The sequence below is a fragment of the Orussus abietinus genome, unplaced genomic scaffold (genome assembly GCF_000612105.2).
Source record: "Orussus abietinus isolate OABI.00-Male unplaced genomic scaffold, Oabi_2.0 scaffold224, whole genome shotgun sequence".
Classification (NCBI taxonomy): domain Eukaryota; kingdom Metazoa; phylum Arthropoda; class Insecta; order Hymenoptera; family Orussidae; genus Orussus; species Orussus abietinus.
In genome coordinates, this window is record NW_019394370.1 from 19,781 (window position 1) to 40,601 (window position 20,821).

A 20,821-nucleotide genomic window follows, 5' to 3' on the forward strand; every position below is an offset into this window, starting at 1 on the left:
TACTGTTCTAACCTGAAATCAATTGCGAGCTTCGATATTATCATTAAGTGCAAGTTACTTTAACATTTCCAGGCTCTTGGACAATCGGAGCGAGAGAATCATCAGCTTAGGGATTTTTATCGATGAGTCCCTTTCGACCTCGCAATGGCGCACAGACAATTGCAAGAACATGGTCGTTGCTGCTGCCAGAGCAATTTTTCCTAGAAAATAAGATATTCCGTGCCTTCCCGATATCGTTACATGCCGAACTCGCGTACGGCATTATCTTCAAGAGACGTCTTTTAAGGCCCTTGAGTTGCAAAATGCATTTACCTCGCAGCGCTGCGTCTATGAAGACAAAACGAAGAAAGCGCAGAAGCAATCTCTCCGGGGAGAAGAAAAACGCTACGTTTCCATAATAACATAACGAACGGACGTCGGGTTTAACTTTGACGTCAGGCGAGGGGATGTCCTTGCGTTTCTCGAATGGCAAGAGACAAGACATCTCCTCCTCTCTCCCTCCTTGACTCCTGGCAAAGTCGGCGAAATTTTGCATCTCGTTTCTTCAAGTTTCTCGGCTTTTAGGCGGTGAACACGAACCGTTGCAGACTGCTACGTTTCGTTTTAGCATACGAGATAACGTCTCGACGATTGTAGCCGACAGACGAATTCTTTATTTGGCGAAACTTACTCACCTTCGGAGATGTCCTCGGACGAGGTCCTCTCTCGAGTTGTCGACCTACAGGCGTCGGGCCATCGTCTTCAAGGAGAGTCGCAAAAATGGACCACACATATCGGGCATCTTTTTCCCTGGATTTTTCGTGCGAGGACAATTCCTATTATTTCTTCTATTACCGTAAATAAATATCTGGGGAAAATCACGGTTTTAATTAATTCAAGCACCTGGGTAGAAAAAAAGGAATTCCGGTGGTAAACTTCACCAGAATGCCGCCCCAGCGTGGCGAACGTCGGGATTTTTCTTTTGATTGCTAAAATGAAGTGTATTACGCAGAACGCTTTTTTCTCGCGACGTGGTATCAGAAGACGCGGAATTTCGTTGAGAATATTCCGTTACACCGGGTCCTCGGTAATCGCCTTAAAAACGTTTGCTCAACATCATCTGGCGCCATATTTAATTAATTCGTACGACCTGAGGACTTCCAATCGGGCTGAGTGAACCATTCTCAGTTGACCGTGGGTGGGACGCGAATCGACGGAATGGTGCGAATTAGAAAATGAAAATCAGAGAGAAAATGGAAAGCAGGAAGTACAAAACGTGAGGACGGCGAACTGGAACACGAACAATGCCGGAACGCGGCCGTTGCTTGCCGGATGAGGAGACAAAAGGGCGGAACGAATTAATGGCGCCAGCTCTTACGCGTGATTCCAGAGTCGCGCAGCTTATCCGCAGGTGGCTCGAGAGTTTATCGCGCCTTGAACAAAAAGGGTCCGATCAGTCCTCGGGGAATCCTGATTTTTACGAGCGTCGTTAATCATCTTGATTTTCCGTAGAGTTCCGCTCGCCGTAAAATGCCGCCACTGGCGATCGCGGCGCGGTGTTTCGCAATCTGCTAAATGAGATAGAAAATAACCCACCCGTTTACGTCCGCGGAAGAAAAGATCACTGGAGTGAACTTCATTCTTTCCCCCGGTGTTCTTTTTTTTTCCCGGGAACTTTGGGCTGCGCCTTCCTTACTTTTCCCCTTTCCCAGGGTTCCTCTTCCTCTCTGCCGAGCCGCCATTGTTCCTCCGGACTTTAAAACGGAAGAAACTCGACTTAAGTCGAACACGCATGAGGATAAATAATCGAAACACGTCCACTCTGAAGTTACGAGGGTGGAGCACTCGTGTGGAGCGGTGAAAGGAAAAGTAACGAGAGATGCCTAACCTTCTCGCTGATGAATGCTACCACGCTAATCGCCTAGTAAAATGCGACAAAAATCTAATTAGATGTAAACTCTAGCAAAAACGCAACACAGCAGCGATAAGTAGGCTAAAAGGGGCAAAGTAGCTTATTTTGAACGAATTACCGAGGAGGGAGGATGTGATGCGTCGCGCAGACGCAAAACAATATGGCTACCACCGACATCGGCCAGATCGCAGAAAAGCTTCCGACGCTGAGAATGAAATTTAAATCGCTCTTCTTTGCGACGTATCAATCTGTAGTTTACACCATCGAGCTACCGGAAAAAGTTGAAGCTGGCTCTGTTTATGATAACGAAGTCGGAGCGAATGCGGACGCATAACGTGGACAACTTTGGAAGCTCATTTTTAGTTTTCTGAACTACAACGAGGCCCTAAAAAGACGGATGAGAGCGAAGGCAACGAAAGGGATCATTCGTCAGGAGGGAGAAAGAGAGGCACCAGCTGGGAGTTTAAACGAGACTGCTCTTGAAAACGCCGAGAGGGCAGGGATATTATTTTACTAAGTACCCCTCCTCCGAGCCTGGGGGGAATTAAAATTGTTGGAATTAAAATCTTCGGCCGAGTGTTGGGCCGCTTGAGCCGAGCCGAAACGCTGACTAATTATTCCGCGTATTACGGGCGGTTTCGTTGCCACCGTTGGCAGAACTTTTAATCAGTCTTGGGGGAATATAGAGAGCGATACGCCCGGTCGACAAAGCCACCCATGGACCGTAGATCCCTAGAAACGACTCCGGATCGAACGTGATCCAAAGTCACGACCACGAAGGGACCAGTTCTGCGTCGTCCTTTCCTCTGGCTCGTTACAGGCTCTGTAAGTCGATCTCATTTGTCGAAGACGGATAAAGTTTACCAGGTTCTCTTGACTTCGTTCCGCAAAATCAGTGACCGATTGGATACACAGGATTTACGACCGAAGGTACTTTCCGCGACCAGGTGGGCTTTGAGAATACGACTCAAACGTCTTCGTACTTTCTTCTCTTACAGGCATCAGCGGTATTACGCAAAGAGAATTGCTTTCTGCCCCAGGAAATGATACCCTGCAAGAAATTGCCGCGGAACCAAACTCCGGAGTACCGATTTCACGAAGTCACCGACCGGAACCCTTCGGAGATGGTGCTCGGTCTGACTCGGCTGCACCCAATTTTGGTTCCCGGCCTCTCAGGAGGACTGTCCAGCCAGGGACTTAAGCTTCCAATTGGGCTGCCAACTCTCAAAGACCTCTCCCAGGAATCCCACCGTACGCCATTAACTTCATCTCCGAACCACTGGACCACTCACGACATATCATAAATGCAAATTGCACTTTTAGACGCAAACGAAGGATCCGAGCACAAAAGGAAAGGAGAGGAAAGAAGTCCTCGAGGACTCTCGACTCGCGACATTCGCGAGATGTGAGTCATTCGGACTGCGTCTAGACAAGGTCTAGAAGGCGAAGACCTCGAGGAGAGTATGAAGGTCCGCAAGGAGTGCGTAAAGTGCGTACGCGGTGACATCGGCTGAGGTCAGCAAGGGACGGCCCCGACGAATTTCAGGCTCTGGTTCAGGACCTATATAGGTCGTCGATCGACTCGATTGGCAAGTTTACGAGGCACGGATGGCTCGATGGAGCCTCCCATCTCATCCTTGGAAAAGAACTTGCCGACCTAGACTTCGGGCACTCCCTCAAGATCAAGCGCCTATATCCTCGCGCCTACACCGAGGCGCGTCCACCGCCATCGATCTCCGTGCCGGTGCGATGTGTCGAGGGATCGAATCTCGTTTTGTCTGGTTTTCTCCCTCTTCCCGTTTCCCACTTCATTCCTCTCTTTCTCCCTTTCCCGCAGACCTGCCGAGAATCTCGACGAATTCCACGGCGATCCCGCCACTCGCGGGCGCATCGAAAATCCAGCCACGTAAGGCGACTTGAAGTAACCAAATTGGCAAATCGGCGCCCAATTTGGCAAATCACTGATAATTGCCTTCTCATGGCCCTCACTGGCAAGGATTTTCATTAGCTTACTTCTAAACGGGGACTTTACGTTTCTATTGGCGCTAACGTATCCTGTCTTGCTTCTCGCTGTTGCTGGGAACTTCTCGTGAACTCCCTAACCTGCATTATCATGAAATCAGCAATTACGTGAAATTTATTAAGAAAAGTTGCATTTAAGTCGGTCGCGCGCTGCTTTCAAATCTTTGTGCTCGTAACTTTGGTCTAGTTAACTCTCTATCTCTGCCCGATGGAAGTTATTCAGGAGCACCCGGTCTGGAAGGCACTGAATGAGTAATGTATGTGCTCCGAAGTGGAGAAATGTACTTCTGGTGCGGTTTACTTGTGAACATTTTTGCTCGTAACGCGGATCGCATTTGAGGTAGTTTTAACTTATCACTGAATTTTGGAAAATTCTTTCATGCATGTTGGACGTGTTATTTTGATATTAATGAATAGTCAGCCATCACTCGAAATTCCTAAATAATGAAATTCACGTCTCGTTTTGTGACTCCTTATCTCAGGGCAATCAAACGACTGTTCGCCGTGCCTCGAGGCACATCCGCTCCCCGATGCAAATATGCTAAGAAAATCGATCACGGCCCGTTTACTTGCCTCTCTTTTTCCACTCGCTCAATCACCTGTTACCGCCTTCTTATGATGCAGCTCCTCGAAGAGTAACCATTTTCGCTTTCCTTGGAAAACCGTCCCTTCGACTTCATTTGGTTCCTCGAAGAACGCGATTCCAACACTTACCATAAAACCTCTCACTATTGACCCTGCGGATAAACTAAATGAAGCAAATTCACTATCAATCACTCTTACACCGTAACGTATTATTGCTAGTACAAATATCTTTTTCCTATGCCCGTGCGCAAAGTAGCTACTTTGCATACTCAAGCGCGTGCGCAAAGGATGTCTAGGGTAAAAAGAGCTTTTCCACTCTAGCGCGAAGAAGATCGAAGCATGTCGACTTTAACGGAACACAACCGACTACTATTAGAAGCTATTCATAACCTCATTGATGTTTTATAAAAAAATGAAATCAATTTTGTACTTTTTCGCGGGGACGATTTTGAGCGTTTTTCTTAACCGATTCAGTTCAACGAGTGCTAGTTTTAAAGATAAAATGTTCATGGGTGTTTACACGTGAGCGATTTTCTATAAGTGGTCATTTGCATATAAAAAAAATGCAACAACATAATTTTGCACGCTACTTGACTACCAAGGAGTTGCTTTATCGAAAATCGCTCCCGTATAAACACTCGTCAACATATTATCTTTAAGAGCGGTTCTTTAACTGTTTCGTGGACGTCGGATATATCCGGCGCTAGGCGCCAATGGACTAATTGGTTTATAAAACATCAATTAAATTATGAATAGCATTTTAACGTGAAATCCCAAGAGTACAGAGAAATTTGAAAACCATGGACGCTTCGGGAGCGTGTTTGCGTTTGCTGTACACTTTGCCGAGAAAACACGGTACGTGTGCAGGACATAGGAACATATCCAGTACTTACGGGTGCGCAACTCCGTTGATCGGGGTATTCGACATACGAGGTATTCGTTATTCGATGTGCGTACAGTGCAACTGACCGTACCAGTTACATGCGCGCTGTTAGTCGCTTCGGTCGGCACGGTGAATTCGATCGTCCTCAAAATGAAATTCCGCAAGAACGATTTGACTCGGTGCCCTGGCATGGCCGAAGTTTGTCCCACTTGTCCCTCGAGGGCGACGAGCGATAATTCCATTCCATCTGTGCTGATTTAATGAAATTGCCCCTCGCGGCGCGCCAACTTGCGAATTCACCTGTTTTACTTTTCATTTCTGCGTCATCGGCCCCGGGAAGGGATCGATAGGTTTATCCGATTGATAAGCGCCATTCGCCGCGTCAAACGAAGTCCGACAATTTCATACTAACATTTAAAAAAAATGATAGATAATAATCTAAGTACCGCCGAAAGGCGCGAGAAGGTTATTAAAGTAAGAGAAGTAAACCGAGAGGACGATATGCATGACAAAATTTATTTATTTTTTTGTAAAAAAAGAGATTCCCAGGATATATGCCGCCACCGAAGTGCCCTTTGTCGAGGTTCGAAGCGAGCCCCAGGACGCACGATGCTCCGCTTCGTTATCCGGACTCTAAGGTCGCGTCAAGGGTCCATTATCAATTCATAATCCCCTTGAAAGCTGCGTCCCTTGCATCGCGGAACTTTAAGCTCGGCGCAGAGCCCAACAACTACAGAGGGTCATATCGCTAAACAATTGTGCAACGAGACCGTCCAAGCTGGCAGCGTGCGCACGCGAGCGACAAGCTCACAAAAGATTGCATTACACAACCTCGGACGGTAACTCTTGCATACCGAGTGAACTAAGTGCGGACGAGATTGCGGAGCTTCGAGGTACTCGGCCCTCTGCGTTCCCGTAACCGCTAGCTCTCTTTGAACCGGTGTACGGTCAAAGCCATTCTTATTAAGACTCTCATCTTCTTTCCCTTTTTCTTGGAGTTTCTGTGGCATTCTCTGACTCGAGACTGGGTGTAATCTGGTCAGCCATTCGGCGTCAAAGTTAAAAAAATGAGATACCTCTTGCCGGATGAAACCACAAAACGTAAGTTGTTGAAATTAATACACGTCTTTCTTCCGAGTCATTAGTGTCCCGAGTCGAACATTTTTACCGGAATGAATTTGGAGTATAATGCGTGCATTTAAAATAGGAAGATATTAATTAAATCTATCTCATTTGAATATGATAATCTGCACTTGTGAGCGATTTAAAATCGGATCCAAATGAGCACTAGATCGTGACTCGGTTAAACCTTGAAAACCTCACTTTCCATATATTTCATTCCTCACTTCATCCCTGACCATAGGAATGGAGTTTTGTATAAATCACTAACATAAATAGTAATATAAAATTGTATATACTTATGATGGTACTTTTTATGAATGCAATAATGCAATGCACTCAAATTTCATATGTATTTACTAATTAGAAAACTCGGTAGAGTTTTACCAAAAACACCCTTGCGTACGTCCTTATGTGCGTTTCCATGAGACAATGGCGGACATGAATGCCTCCCCTGCAGATACGGCATCGCCTGTGCAGGATGGCAGGGCATTGATGTCTCCCAGTGTACATGCGAGCGCCACCGAGTCCTTGCCAAGTATCGGCATCGCAAACTTGTAAAAATGAATATCTTTATATCTAAGTCTCTCGAGTGATTAATAACTAAGATACATAAACAATACTGCTTTTCGCAGCAGTTTCCATCCCATTCTGAGATTTTTCTCAAACTTCGATTCACTCGACACATTTCCAGGAATTGAAGGTCCTAATGAGGAAAATGAACTCAAAGGTTCTTAGTGAACCGAGTCTGAAATTTCTGTCGGTAAACTAAACGATCGAAAGAATTAGAAGTTTAATTGAAATTAATCACTTAAACTCTTCTCTCTCCTGAGAGGAAATTTAAATATTTTAAGGAAAGTCGAAAAAAAGAATACATATGAGCATAGCAATATTAACGAGATTTCGACTCACAGACGAGGCACAATGCGCAACCATGAATCGTTCGTTTCTTGTCAACATGGTTCAGCAACAGGTATCGACGGCTTCGTCGCCATGCAAAGCCTCAATAATGGCATTCCGAGTGTCGGGAACCAGAAACGGGGCCGCCGTTCATGGGAACTCGGTCTTCTTAAGGTGATATGAAAGTATGATATATACGTACCAAAAAGTTAAAATATTGATAAAACTTGTCTCCAAACCGGGTGCACCAAATTATCGGAAACTTTAACACATGATTATGGAGGCACTAAGATAAGTACAAAATCTTTTTCGGAAAAAGAAATTTCACGAGCAGCGCGTTATTCCTTAGAGCTTCCATAATCACGTGTTAAAGTTTCAGATAATTCGGTGCACCCAGTTTGAAGACAAGTTTTATAAATATTTGACTTTTTGTTATGTATGTATTATACTCATATCAACTTAAGGAGTCAGAAGATGCGAGGGCGCGCCAAAATGGCCGCGCCACGCGTTCCCCGTCGACGTCGCCGTGAGGGGATGATTAATCGGGAGTGGAACTAATGGCTATGTCGGGGCGAGAAAGCCCTCCGGGCGGACCTTAAATCGAGATAGTTTGGGCTGGCTCGGATTATTACGGTGGGCGACGTGGCATCGATTTACAAGGGCGGCTACACGGGTTAACGCGACACCTGGAGGGCTCGTCGGAACAAAAAGACTCCTCCCCGAAGTTCAAAGCTCCCGAAGCTCTCAAAGCCGGCAAATGGAGCTTCCGGTGCGTTCAAACTTCCTCTTAACCCTATTCTTTCCGGCTTATTCCGGCTACGCGAAACGTACACTTTTTGCCCGTTTTGCGCTCCTTTGACGTCGACCCTTTAAGGTGAAATGAACCCCCCCCTCAAATCAGTCGACTCGAATAAAACACTTTTTTAAGGGTATTGGATCAAACTGTCCGAAACTTTGACACATGACTCGTGATCATCTAAGAATTGTCCTGACACATTCAAAATTAGGTTTCTCATAAAGATAACGGAAAAGAAAGTGTCTTATGCGCTTCTGTGCTAAAATGAAGGTAACGCGAGGTCTCGGAGAGAAAATTAAGTTGACCCTAAAATCATAGATGGCGCAGGATGGCACTTTGCAGTCAATTGCAGCATCAAAAACCACGAATCCAGGAGATTTCTGGAGTTTTACTTAGATTTCTTTATAATTATTGTACGGAAACGACGTATCGTGTATGCCATTTAGTACAATACCCGATATGGTTCGTCATGGCTGTCGATATAGATACGATCGTCGGCTACGTAGGTATTTAGAAGAGTCTTTTTTACCGACGTAGAACAAATTTCTTGGCGTGTTTCACTTCACCTTAAGTCCGCCCTATCTGACGATTTCTGATTTCTTGTTCCAGGGGTTGGTGGATCGACCTGCCCCGAGGACAGCGTGGCTCTGGAGGAAGGAGGATGCAAGTGTATGTCGGTCTGTCCACCCAACAAGTGTCGACCTGGTCAACGGCCCGTTGAGATCAGGCCGGCCATCCCCGACACCCCCGGAAGCTGCTGTCCCCTCTACAACTGCACTTCCCTAGGTAATCACCATTCAATTGATAACAACATTCCACATAATTTCATACTGTTCCAAACTACGGAGTATTCCTCCCGAAAGACGTGCAAAACCACTAATTAAAGGCCTGATTACTTAAAAAATTCATGGAACATTGGCAACATTATTTTCCGGAGCCAACTTAATTGTCCCGAATGTCAAACGATTGATATAATTACAACTACTCAAAGTTATATTAACTTCAAATCCATTAAACATAAAACTACTCTATATGCAATGCCGTGGCATGAGTAAATCAATTTCATTTCCCCCCCAATATAATACAAACGAAAAAAATTGAATCCATACAAATGTTACTCACCTATACCGTTTTACGAAAAATTTCGATAACAACGGAACGGTTGATTTAACAAATATGAAATTATCGTGAGACATTCATTGCGCTATCGGAAAGCTTCTACTGTCTCGATAAGTTTTTCCAAGTATAAAGATAAAATTGATAACGTTGGTTGCAATTCACCCGTGTTATATTTGACCTCGGTCTCCCCGACACCCAATTCGGAGAATACTTTTTTTTATATGCAAATAATGGCGTATCGAAAATCCCTCCCATATAAACAACGGTCAACATTTCATCTTTAAAAAGAGCACTCGTTGAACTCGATCGGTTGAAAAACACGCTTTATTACTTATAAGTACCTATTCGGAAAGTTTGATGGATGGTTTCACCCCCAAAATATGAAATTGAGTAGGCATAAAAAACACGTGTATTTTGTAGTACTCTATAATATATTTGAAAACGAATCAAATCGGAAGCGGGCACTTGGATATGTTTCCTTGTAAGTCGACCATAATTAGATACGTCAGGCAGAAATAATTGCAGAATTACTGCGCTTATGGAGAAATTCTAGTAGAAAAGAAGCTAAAAAAAAAATGGGGAATTAGCGTGGTAACGGATATCACTAAATTGTAAGCCAGGCGGTCGTAAATTGCTCTCCTTTGAAGTAACTACGTGATTATCCCTCTTTTTGTTGCGGTCTCATAAGAAGGTTCATAAAGTTGTCCCAGTCGGTATCGTGCTTCGTAATACGATCGATTAAGGATATTAGAAGTAAGTGGTTAATGAATACCCGGAAATTTTCCCTCTAGTTTGGAACAACTTATTCGCCCCGAGTCTGGTATCGCTGAGAAAAAAAAAAGAAAACAAAAATGATCCGCACTTGATAATAATTGATTGATTAAAACATTTCCCCCCGGACGTGGGCACTATATTCATTATACGTTTGCCAATAAATATTGTGTAATATACATGATATATGGTAGCTACAACAAGCCGGCAAGAAAGTACCATATATTATGACCGGCTTTACCGCCTGACAGTTGAAAGAGTGAACCGCAGGGTATACGATCATAATGACTGTAATATACGGTTTCTGCGAGTATTTGGATTATTCTGCCCTGTACTTCCGCAGATTGAGAGCGGCCAAAGCGACTATAAATTTCTCGGAGACGTTATTCCGCTATCAAGTAACCCCATCTTGTACGCGATCAAACGATCGAAATCATTTGAGCGAACGCAGTCCTGACAAATAACAAGTCTGGGAATTTCATTCGCAAAGAATTACGATCCGAGATTTAATACACTCAATGAACCCTTCCACGGACTCCGTAATACTTAATATCAAAATAATAACAGGACAACTATACATGCAAGTTCGATTAACGATTCCTTTTATTAAAAAGGTATTATTAACCCTCCCAACACCAAATACTGTAATTCATTATTAAAATCCCAGAACGAGCGATTAAAGTGCAACGAGTCTGTAAAACCTGCTTCAACGAATCGTATTTAAATTCAACAGTCTAATATCTAATAACAGACCAAAATTAATGGCGCGGAACAACGTGGGCACCCCTAATCTACCCAGTGTACGTGAAATGATAAAAATGTCATTTTTTCACATTCTTGCATTACCTACCTACGTGGGAGAGCAGGTTCCGAAAAGTTCGCACTATCAGTGGTTATGATATGAACCCGTGGCATAAATCCGACCCAGCGGAGGAGGAACGGGCTTAAAGATATTACAGAAATAGACCAGGCGAACAAACCAGGAATGCTGGGGACAAAATATCTATCTTAACTATTTTCAACAATATGTTTTAGGTGTGTTTAGGTTGGCACAGTTTGCGCTTGAAATTTTCCTGGGTAACCGGAGTACCCGTTTCGCGACCCCATCCGGGACGCAGGGTGCAGTCGGTGAAGTCGGCATTAATGCAAACTAAACATAAATATTAATTTGTAACTGCGCTAGCCCCGGGATTACCGTAATGGTACAACTGTAGCGGGAACCTTTATTAGCCATTCGACGAGCTCGCGCACCAGGCGTCGTCGGCATCGTAACAGCAACGAATGGATTAACTCGCCTTCCTACGTTTCTGGGCTCGAGGAGCGGTTTTACTAAACGCGCCCCGTAATACGTATTCACCGTCGGTGCGACGGTCGACGGTGCCGGATACGATCGTGTACGTCGGGATGCCGGAACGAGTACGAGCCATTGCTGTTGGCTGCATATTAACGCCGTCGCGAGCACGCGGAAAATTTCATACGTCGCGGTCCGAAGAGGGTGGACAAATGAAAATTTTATGATATCGCTAGAGAAATGAGAATTGTATGATATCGCTAGAGAAATGAGAATTGTATGGTATCGCTAGAAAAATGAGAATTGTATGATATCGCTAGAGAAATGAGAATTGTATGGTATCGCTAGAGAAATGAGAATTATATGATATCGCTAGAAATATGAGAATTGCATGCATCGCTAGAGAAATGAGAATTGTATGATATCGCTAGAGAAATATGAGAATTGCATGTATCGCTAGAGAATTGAGAATTGTATGATATCGCTAGAGAAATGAAAATTGCATGCATCGCTAGAGAAATGATAATTGTATGATATCGCTACAGAAATGAGAATTGTATGATATCGCTAGAAATATGAGAATTGCATGTATCGCTAGAGAAATGAGAAATGTCTGATATCGCTAGAGAAATGAGAATTGTATGATAATGAGCGATAATAGAGTGCAATGCCGGGCAAATTCGAATTAAAAATACGTGATTATTGGGAAAAGTTCATTGTTTTGCTGCATAGTATATGGTGTTAGCGATGGATTTTGCCATCCTCGATTTTCGGACGTTTTTTTTTAATTAACGAACCGTAATACATATTCACCAACGTTACGATGCCGGATACGATCATGTACATCGGGGTGCCGAAACGAGTACGAGCTATTGCTGTTATCTGCATATTAATGCCGTCACAAGTACGCGGAAAATTTCATGCGGAAACGTCGCGGTCCGAGGAGGGTGGACAAATGAAAATTGTACGATATCGCTATAGAAATGAGAATTGTATGGTAATGGGGGATAATAGAGGGTAGTGCCGGGCAAATTCGGACTTGACCTCTTTGTCAGACCATACTCGCTGCAGCATATGACATGACAACACATTGTAGCTACGCGTATAGGAAATTAATTAAAAATACGTGATTTTTGGGAACAGTTCATTGTTTTGCTGTATACTATATGGTGTTAGCGATGGATCTTGCCATCCTCGATTTTCGGAGGTTTTCTTTGGACTAACGAACCGTAATACGTATTCATCGTCGGAGGGAGAGTAAATGTTACAATTGCAGATACGGAACATGTAGCTACGTCGGGCTACGAGTACGCGCAGTTGTTACCGCTCGCTGCATATTAACGCGACTGCGAACCGGCACGTTTCGGTGCCAGGAAAATTTCCTACGAAAATACGTAGCTTTGCTGAGATAAATATTGCCGGGGTGATAAAAGGGAGTTATATGGTAATGCGAACGCGAATGAAGAATGTCGGGGGAAAGGAGGCGAAGATGGAATTTTTAACAGTCTTGTTACGCCGGTTTCGTAAACGTCATACAATCGTACAAAATTTAGGTAACTTCCCTTCTTTTCCCAGGAGATAGCTCTCATCCATTTCCTCGAATTACTTCCTTAGATCCAGTATTTCACGGTTTTTTCTACATTTCAGATCCCATATCCTGGGCGGATATTGAGGAGGACCGTGGGACCGGCACGTGCATAGACAATCTGGGACTTCCGAGGTCTGCGGAAGAAGTTTGGCAGGATGGTCCCTGCGTAAATTGCGTCTGCGAGGATGGCAATGTCTCCTGTCAAGCGACTATGTGCAAAAGCTGCGAAAACCCCGAACCGATACTTCCTGGCGAGTGTTGTCCTCGTTGTCCGTATCCACATAACGAGACAGCGGTCTCAAGGCGATGTCCTTCCATGAGAGGCTGCGAGAAACGCTGCGACATCGGCTACATCAGGGATGAAAACGACTGTCCTACTTGTAACTGCGTGAAGAAGGTAATTAGATAGAGCAATCTATAAATAGGTAAAATTTTTGCGCGATTTATAAGTAGGTAAAATTTTTGGGCAATCTATAAATAGGTAGTATTTCTGGTCAATCTATAAATAAAGTTTATGCCAACTAATCATATAGTTATGAAACATCACGCTGCTCACAATTGATGCAAACGATCCCTAGTCACTTAATTTCCGCTAAATTAATTCCTGTTAAAGTCAGATTGGACGGTGAGAATTAAAATTAATCCTATAATTGATCCTCCTTACACCGGGTTCATGGATTTCCTCGCGACACGTCCCGACTTCCTCTCTCCAGAAATTCTCGACTCGCCATAAAATAAGCTCGGCAAAGCGAGGGAAAGGTCAGTGCTAAAGTGAGTTATAAGGGTAACTAAAGGAAGGTGGGAACCTTCTCCTTGAAGAAAGACCGGAATCGAGGGAAGAAAACTCGGGAGAGTCTTACGCTAAACTACGTAATCGTGCATACATTCATGGACATGCGTGACATGTATATACGCGAAAAGTCCTTACACGTGTAAATTCAAGTGTAATCGATTTCTCTAACGTCTTACTTTGTTAAATTTCTTGTAATATATTTTTATCAATTCGTGAAGCTTATACGAGATGAAATTTTTCAACTCGGGTTGTAACAAACTGTTCATGTGGTGGAGGAAAAATTGATATCGAATTCTAGAAGGATGAACTCTTCGTTGGGGGTCATCGTCATGAATTCCGGTGTCCGTATCGAATTTGAAATAAAAAACCGTCCATTATTTCAGACCTCGGATTCTTCCAACGAAGGCAAGATCTGTCCTGATCTGCCACATTGTGGGCTGAACTGCGGCCTCGTCAACGACGAGGGAGGATGTCCCGTTTGCGCCTGTCAGGACTCCACTCCCAAGGACGTCGTCTCTATCACCGAACAAGACAGAGACCAAATGGTGTGTCCGAAGCTGAAATGCGATCTCCACTGCGAGCGGGGACTTCTCATGGACGAAAACGATTGCACTTTGTGCGAGTGTAAGCCCCACCAAGGATGCGCGCCGCTCAACAATTGCAGGAAGAAGTGCACCTACGGTTACAAGACCAACAAACGCGGATGTCGGGTAAGGAGGAGCCTTCCTGGTTCTGGAAATATTGTCCCACGGAGACCGCACTACACCGTAATATCTCAGGAATCATCTTGCTTTTATTATGTAAGGTATCAGCCGGGTCGGATCAAACCGCTACGTTGTAATCAGAAGCTGCAAAGACCTTTCCTTTAAATACCACACATCTATCTCGGCTTCTGGTGACACGAAAGGTGATTTTTACCGATCGGTGACGACCAAATTCCGCGAATATACTTTTTTTTTACTATTATTAGCTTTACTCTCAATTAGACGGTCAAGTCGGTTACAAAGTGACGGCAGAGACTTAATCCATCCCTTCGGATTAACTCAAGCCAGCCTATTTTTTTTTCTCCCCGGTTTAAGTCCATTTTCACCACAGTAGTCAAGTCCGAGGAGTAGGTCCAGCCGAAGAGGCTAATCTCCCACTTTATCACCCGCCGAGATTCCTCCAGGTCTTCCTTTTCCCTCCAGATCATGCCGGAATCACTGCAGACTGATTTGATTGACATGAAGTATTATAAATGCGTTAACTGTTGAAATTGAAAGGTGGTATCAGCCACAGGAGCGATGATTACCCGTGTGCATCTCTTGCAGTCCGATATTTTGACGGTTCGTTAGTCCGACGCGTTTGTGCGGTCACGCATCGGCGTAATGTCGTTACCGGATGCACCGTGTGCTAAAAACGCGGAATATATTGACGGCAGAGCATCGCGACGTAAATATCGAATCGCAAACTCGTTGCTCCGGGCTCGAGTGTTTACAGATACTGTTTTTCGACCGATCCGTGCTGCCGGGTGTCCAATTCAGTCTAGACACGTCTATATTGACAATCGCGCGGTTCTGTTTGTTCCGGACAGATATGCCGTTGTCGTGCAGCTTGCATCGATCATCTAAATCAGACGCATCTGGAAGGCACGTCCTGGAAGCCGAATTTCTGCACCACTTGCAGCTGCGACTCGATTGGCAGGCTCAGCTGCAAGGAGACCGTCTGTTCTCTGGCATGCACTGATCCTTTGCCACCCAAGGAGGGAACTTGCTGCCCAACATGCCCAATAGTGGTAGAGCATCTTCTATTTTCAATATTTTCAACGAGAAAGCACATATGTATCTACAGTTTCTAAAAAAATGAACGCGGTTCAGACAGTATTGATACAAGTATACTAAGCTAAGATATAGAGATTCATAGTACATTCATTAGTAAGTAATGGATTCATGTCCCATTACCCATTAATGACATAAACAATGCATTGGTTTTACAGTAAAATTGTTGCAACCCTGGCTAGAAAAATCACAGTCATGTAAAATTGCAATATGAAGTAAATATTAATTAACCCTGCTTATCTGGCATGGTTAGATGTTGAAACTTCTACGAAATGGATGTACCGAATCATTTCAAACTTTACAATGTGAATATGGAGACCCTAAAGTAGGTCTTGAAACTCGTGAAATTTCTCTTTTTATACAAAAATTTTGATAATATCTATAAACAATTTTCTTAAAATTGAAATTTCATGGGTGTCAGGATCTTCTTTATAGCCTCTATATTCATGTCATAAAGTTTGAAACGATTCGATACACCTAGTTTAGAGGACAATTTCATAAACTAAACCTCTGTGCCGCCACTTTCGCATCACCTTAAGGGGACTAGTTTATCCCAATGTTTCTTTTTTTGTATAATTCACTTCCCGTCTCATCTTCCATAGGTGTATGAATAATTAGGCAAATGTCGCGTTCTATATCCGTGAACCGTTTTATTGCAGGTACCCGGGGAATCCGATGGGGCTCATCAGAGTTCGAGAGGCTGGGGAACGGTGCCGATCACGGTGATCGCCGTCCTGGCGCTTCTCTGTGCCCTCCTGATCGTGCACATCGTCCGAAATCGATTCCGTGGTCGTTTGTCTCCATCGGAAGCAACGTATGCCTCGTACCCGCCGCAGTACTACAAATACGTCCCGGCGTACGAAACCTCGGTGCACCAGCACGAAAAAATTGTACCTTTATAAGAGACCTGGGCACCATCCGCGACGGACCTTCGCCTCGTTCAAGCCGAGGGAGATCGCTGCCTCGTATAAAGCACCAATAAGGCTACCGAGTTTAGATCGAACCAGCCTCGATTACCTTTGGAGGAAGCGCTCGGTCCAACTCCCACGATAAGACATATCCTCGAATCCTCATATCTCGCCCGATGGGAAGAGGCCTGATGCCTCCAACTGAAACGAGTCCAACTCCGCTCGACGAGATATTTTCCCAACTGCCACCTCGTTAACATCAAGACGCGTTAATCAAATATCCTTAAAAGCATGATTATCTCCAAGAAATTAGATATACCATCCAAAAGTGTACAGATTAAGAAGATGTGAAATACAAAAGGTCAATCGTTCATGAAACATTTCTACAAACTGAGTGAACCGTAATCGTTTGAAACCTTCAACATGAACGTGGAGGTCTCAAAGTAGGCCCTGAAACTCATAAAATTTCATTTTGACAAATAATTTCAAAAACATCTATAAAGAAATTTAAAAAAAATTGAAATTTTATGGATGTTAGGACCTTCTTTATAGCTTCCATATCCACATTGTCAAGGTTGAAACGATACGGAACACTTGGTTCGGTGAAAAGTTTCATAAACGAGACCTCATTGCGCCACTTTCGTCACCTTAAGGTACCTACCAATGATTGCCTGTACGCATAGATTGGAAAGATATCCAACACATTTGTGGTTGTTTTATTTTATATTTTCTGTTTTACTCCACTCTTGGGTGTGTCGTGAGAGATAAGTGTATTTCATAGATTTCGGAGGTGGATCCCTCGGAATTGCAGTTTGGGATTGAATCTTGCCCTCCAGGGTGTTTTCCCTCTTGTCGGGCTTTCGAGCGGAGCTGGAGATACGGACACGACCGGAAATAGCGAACCCAATGCATTGTGCACCGAACAGGCGCCATAAAGTTGCCCAGTGTCCGTGCATCACTCGCCCTTTCGAAAAGTTGATCATGGTATCATCTGTAACGAGGACGATCGATCGAACGAAGCTTCGGCGATGATCGGGAGTGCGCGCGCATCACCGACGACCAGCAAGATACGACAATGATGCAGGCAGTGACACTTCGGTCCGACATGTCGGATTTGTGATCCCGCTAATGAAGTAACCTTAACGTAGGTCCAGTATTATGCGTAAGATGCGAATACGATGCCGTTGTCCGTTAATCTGCCAGAACCCATCCAGAAAAAGTCTGACAGGACGAATCCGTGTTTTTACCATTAAATCGAATGCACGTACAAAATGGAATGCTTAAAAATTACATCAATATCATTTAATTTGAGTCAATGTCTTTATTTTTTATCAACTTCCCTAGTAGCATAGAATAATTTCTAAATATTTCTTTGTAATCTTTGCTGAATGTTTCGAGCGACAGATTTTTTAAGATGGCTACTAGACTTCATTCGATATCTGAAATATTTGTTGAAAATCTCAATGACATATTTAGTTTCAATAATTTATCAACGTATGTAGAAATTATGTTTCTTAATTTATGAATGTATAATAAAAATACATTTTTTACTTCGCGATTGTTATCGGACACTTCATTTGGTATCGAAAAACGCGATAAATTTTTGTAATATTTTCGTTCCGGTATTTCATTATGGGAGCAAAACCTGTGATTTTGATTTTAAATCTTTTTAAAACGTTTACAATGCATTCGGCAGATAATATTGAAAAAATATTTATATTAAAACGAAACGGAATGTTTTGTATATCTGTTTGAAAAATATTATGAAAACACATGGAGCTAATATTATACAGATATTATAAAGATAATATTCTAAAGTAAACATTTTGCAAATTATCCAAATATCTGCTAAATATTTATAAAATGTACGATGTTTGTTAAATATATAGAAAATATAGGGCAAATATTTTGTGCTACTAGGGTTGGTATGATAAATGGATGTCCAATTCCATTGACTTATCTTCCAAACTAGATTTGCGGATATTATATTACACCACGGTATTTTATTTCTATTTCCAAAATTTTATGGAAATATAGCAGAGGGCATATTCGCCAGACTCTTTCTGGAGCAGTTCCAAGCCGAAATGTTGATTCGACGACGGCGTCGGTCGCCAAGAGCCGACATCCCTTAACTTAACCGACATCTAGTATAATCTAAAGTGTAAATTATGGCAAAGTTAGTCTTACTATTATAAACGAGTACAGATATGTATACTAATGTCAGACCTGTAGCCTGTTAGGTCGCCTACTTACAAATTCTTGACGAGAGGAAACCTTGTGCGTAGCGATAGTTTCTTTGATCTCTGGACCATCTTTGCCATATCGCGTCGTAAAGAAGCAGTTCGTGTCCCCGTTTAAGCAATCGAAACGGACATTTGTCAATTGCCAGAGGTTCTCCGAAAGAAAACCAAGTTAGAGACGAGTCGAAGTGGTCGCAGGACGATTGCGCATCTCGAATTCCATGCTCGACGTCGAATCCTATCTTGCAATGCGTCTGGAGATACTTTACGCGATCATACGGAATTATTCTCCCGCAAATGCTACTCGCGCGAAACATGAAAATTACTCTCGTTAACGATGCTATTAATGGTTTCATGAATATCCCCAAAAACCACTGGAGAGAAGCAGGCGAGATGTATTTAATAAATGTCGATGCGCGCAACACCGACTGCATTGTCAGGTGCAACGGTGCAACGTCATTACAAGGAGAACCGTTCCAACCAACATTTTCAATTAAGGATAATGATTCGTTAAATATCGTTACTTTTCACTTATTTATTGCCATTCAAATGTCGTGTGTATATATGTCATATCGCGTAACGTCGACGTTAATCTACTCTAATGTTAAACAAGAAGTGTATTTCTTTTCGTAATCTCCTCGCTAAAGGACTCAATTCGATGATCGGCGATACCGAGTCACTGGCAATTCGCGTCTCTTGAATCGTAACGAAGAAAACGGTGCACTATTCCTGATAGGAGACGATTAACGGCGTTAAGTCGAACTCGTGCAAACTCCGGATTCTGTATTGGGAGTTATTTTGAGATGTAGCGCGAGGCATTTTGTACCAGAATAAAACGATCTCGGATCGATTTATCGGAACCCTCTTTACAAAAGCGTCCATGACCGAATGCTAATCCCGACTAAGCCCGATGACTTTACAAGTCGGTTTAACCCAGAAGACGCGCTGCGCAGAGTCACGGCTACGATCGATAAAGGATTCGCTTAACTTAGCATAAATTACACGGGTCACTTACGCTCTTGCACCCCGTCGCATACTCTGGACACATCACCAGGAAATGTTCTTTTTCAATCTTCTCCTTCGATTTTGCCCCGCTACTTGGGGGATTTCTCCGCACTCTATCTTCTCCTCTGTTGAAACGACAGGACAAATGTTCTGAAACATCATTTTGTTAACTTGAACAATATTTCCTTTCCCATTTTTTAATAATCCTTCGAAAAAATAACGTCTCTAATTATTTTAATACGGTAAAAGAGAAATGTGATTCACGGAAGATGTAAAAGCACATTTCTATCTTCTGTTGGAATAAGAATTTCTTAAAGCTGCTTCAGGGATTTCTCCGCGCTCTATCTTCTCCTCTATCGAAACGACAAGACAAATGTTCCGAAATATCCCGAAATATCATTTTGCTAACTCGAACAATATTTCCTTTCCCATTTTTTAATAATCCTTCGATAAAACAACGTTTCTAATTATTTTAATACGGTAAAAAAGAAATGTGATTCACGGAAGATGTAAATGCACATTTCTATCTTCTGTTGGAATAAGAATTTCTTAAAACTGCGAACGTCAAGCAGATTTGATTAAGTGCACCGAAAAGCGGAATAAGTACATGTCTTGAGCTGATGTGATCGACGTCTGACGAACGTTCTAAGATTTAATGATGGGAATGTCCATTTAGCGTATACGTTAATAAGTGTCTGCTGACTACTGAAACTACGATCATTTACATGTGACTCGCAAAATCGGTAATAACGTTCGATATAGTCGACCGCTGTAAGTATTCCAATCGCAAACGGCAGCGAGGGTGGAATCATCGGAATGCGCAGAGTTTGAAGTTAAAATGAAAAAAAAAAAAGAAAAAAGTGCGATTCGGTCCACCTTTCGGGCGAGCGAAACGTGCGACACGAAACGCGAAACACGGCTGAACGTGCACGGAATAAATCGATGATTTTTTATTACAACAAAAGCCAAGTTAAGGGGCATTATCCAGTTGTCACAGGCGAAATTCAAGAATCTTTTTATTTCATAACTAAAATGCATCTTTTAATCGAAAACAGAGCGTGATTTCATAGTACAATTATTGAACTTAAGATAT

At 43.1% G+C, this 20,821-nt stretch overlaps 1 protein-coding gene across 1 annotated transcript; it reads left to right on the forward strand.

Annotated features, from left to right (window-relative positions):
• Positions 1-8,665: 8,665 nt before the first annotated feature.
• Positions 8,666-17,877, forward strand: LOC105700708 (cysteine-rich motor neuron 1 protein). The gene is made up of 6 exons (XM_012426834.2): positions 8,666-8,702; positions 8,806-8,982; positions 13,025-13,362; positions 14,142-14,468; positions 15,332-15,532; positions 16,235-17,877. The coding sequence occupies exons 1-6, from the start codon at positions 8,666-8,668 to the stop codon at positions 16,475-16,477; spliced, it is 1,323 nt and encodes a 440-aa protein (XP_012282257.2). The 3' UTR covers positions 16,478-17,877.
• The last annotated feature ends 2,944 nt before the right edge of the window (positions 17,878-20,821 follow it).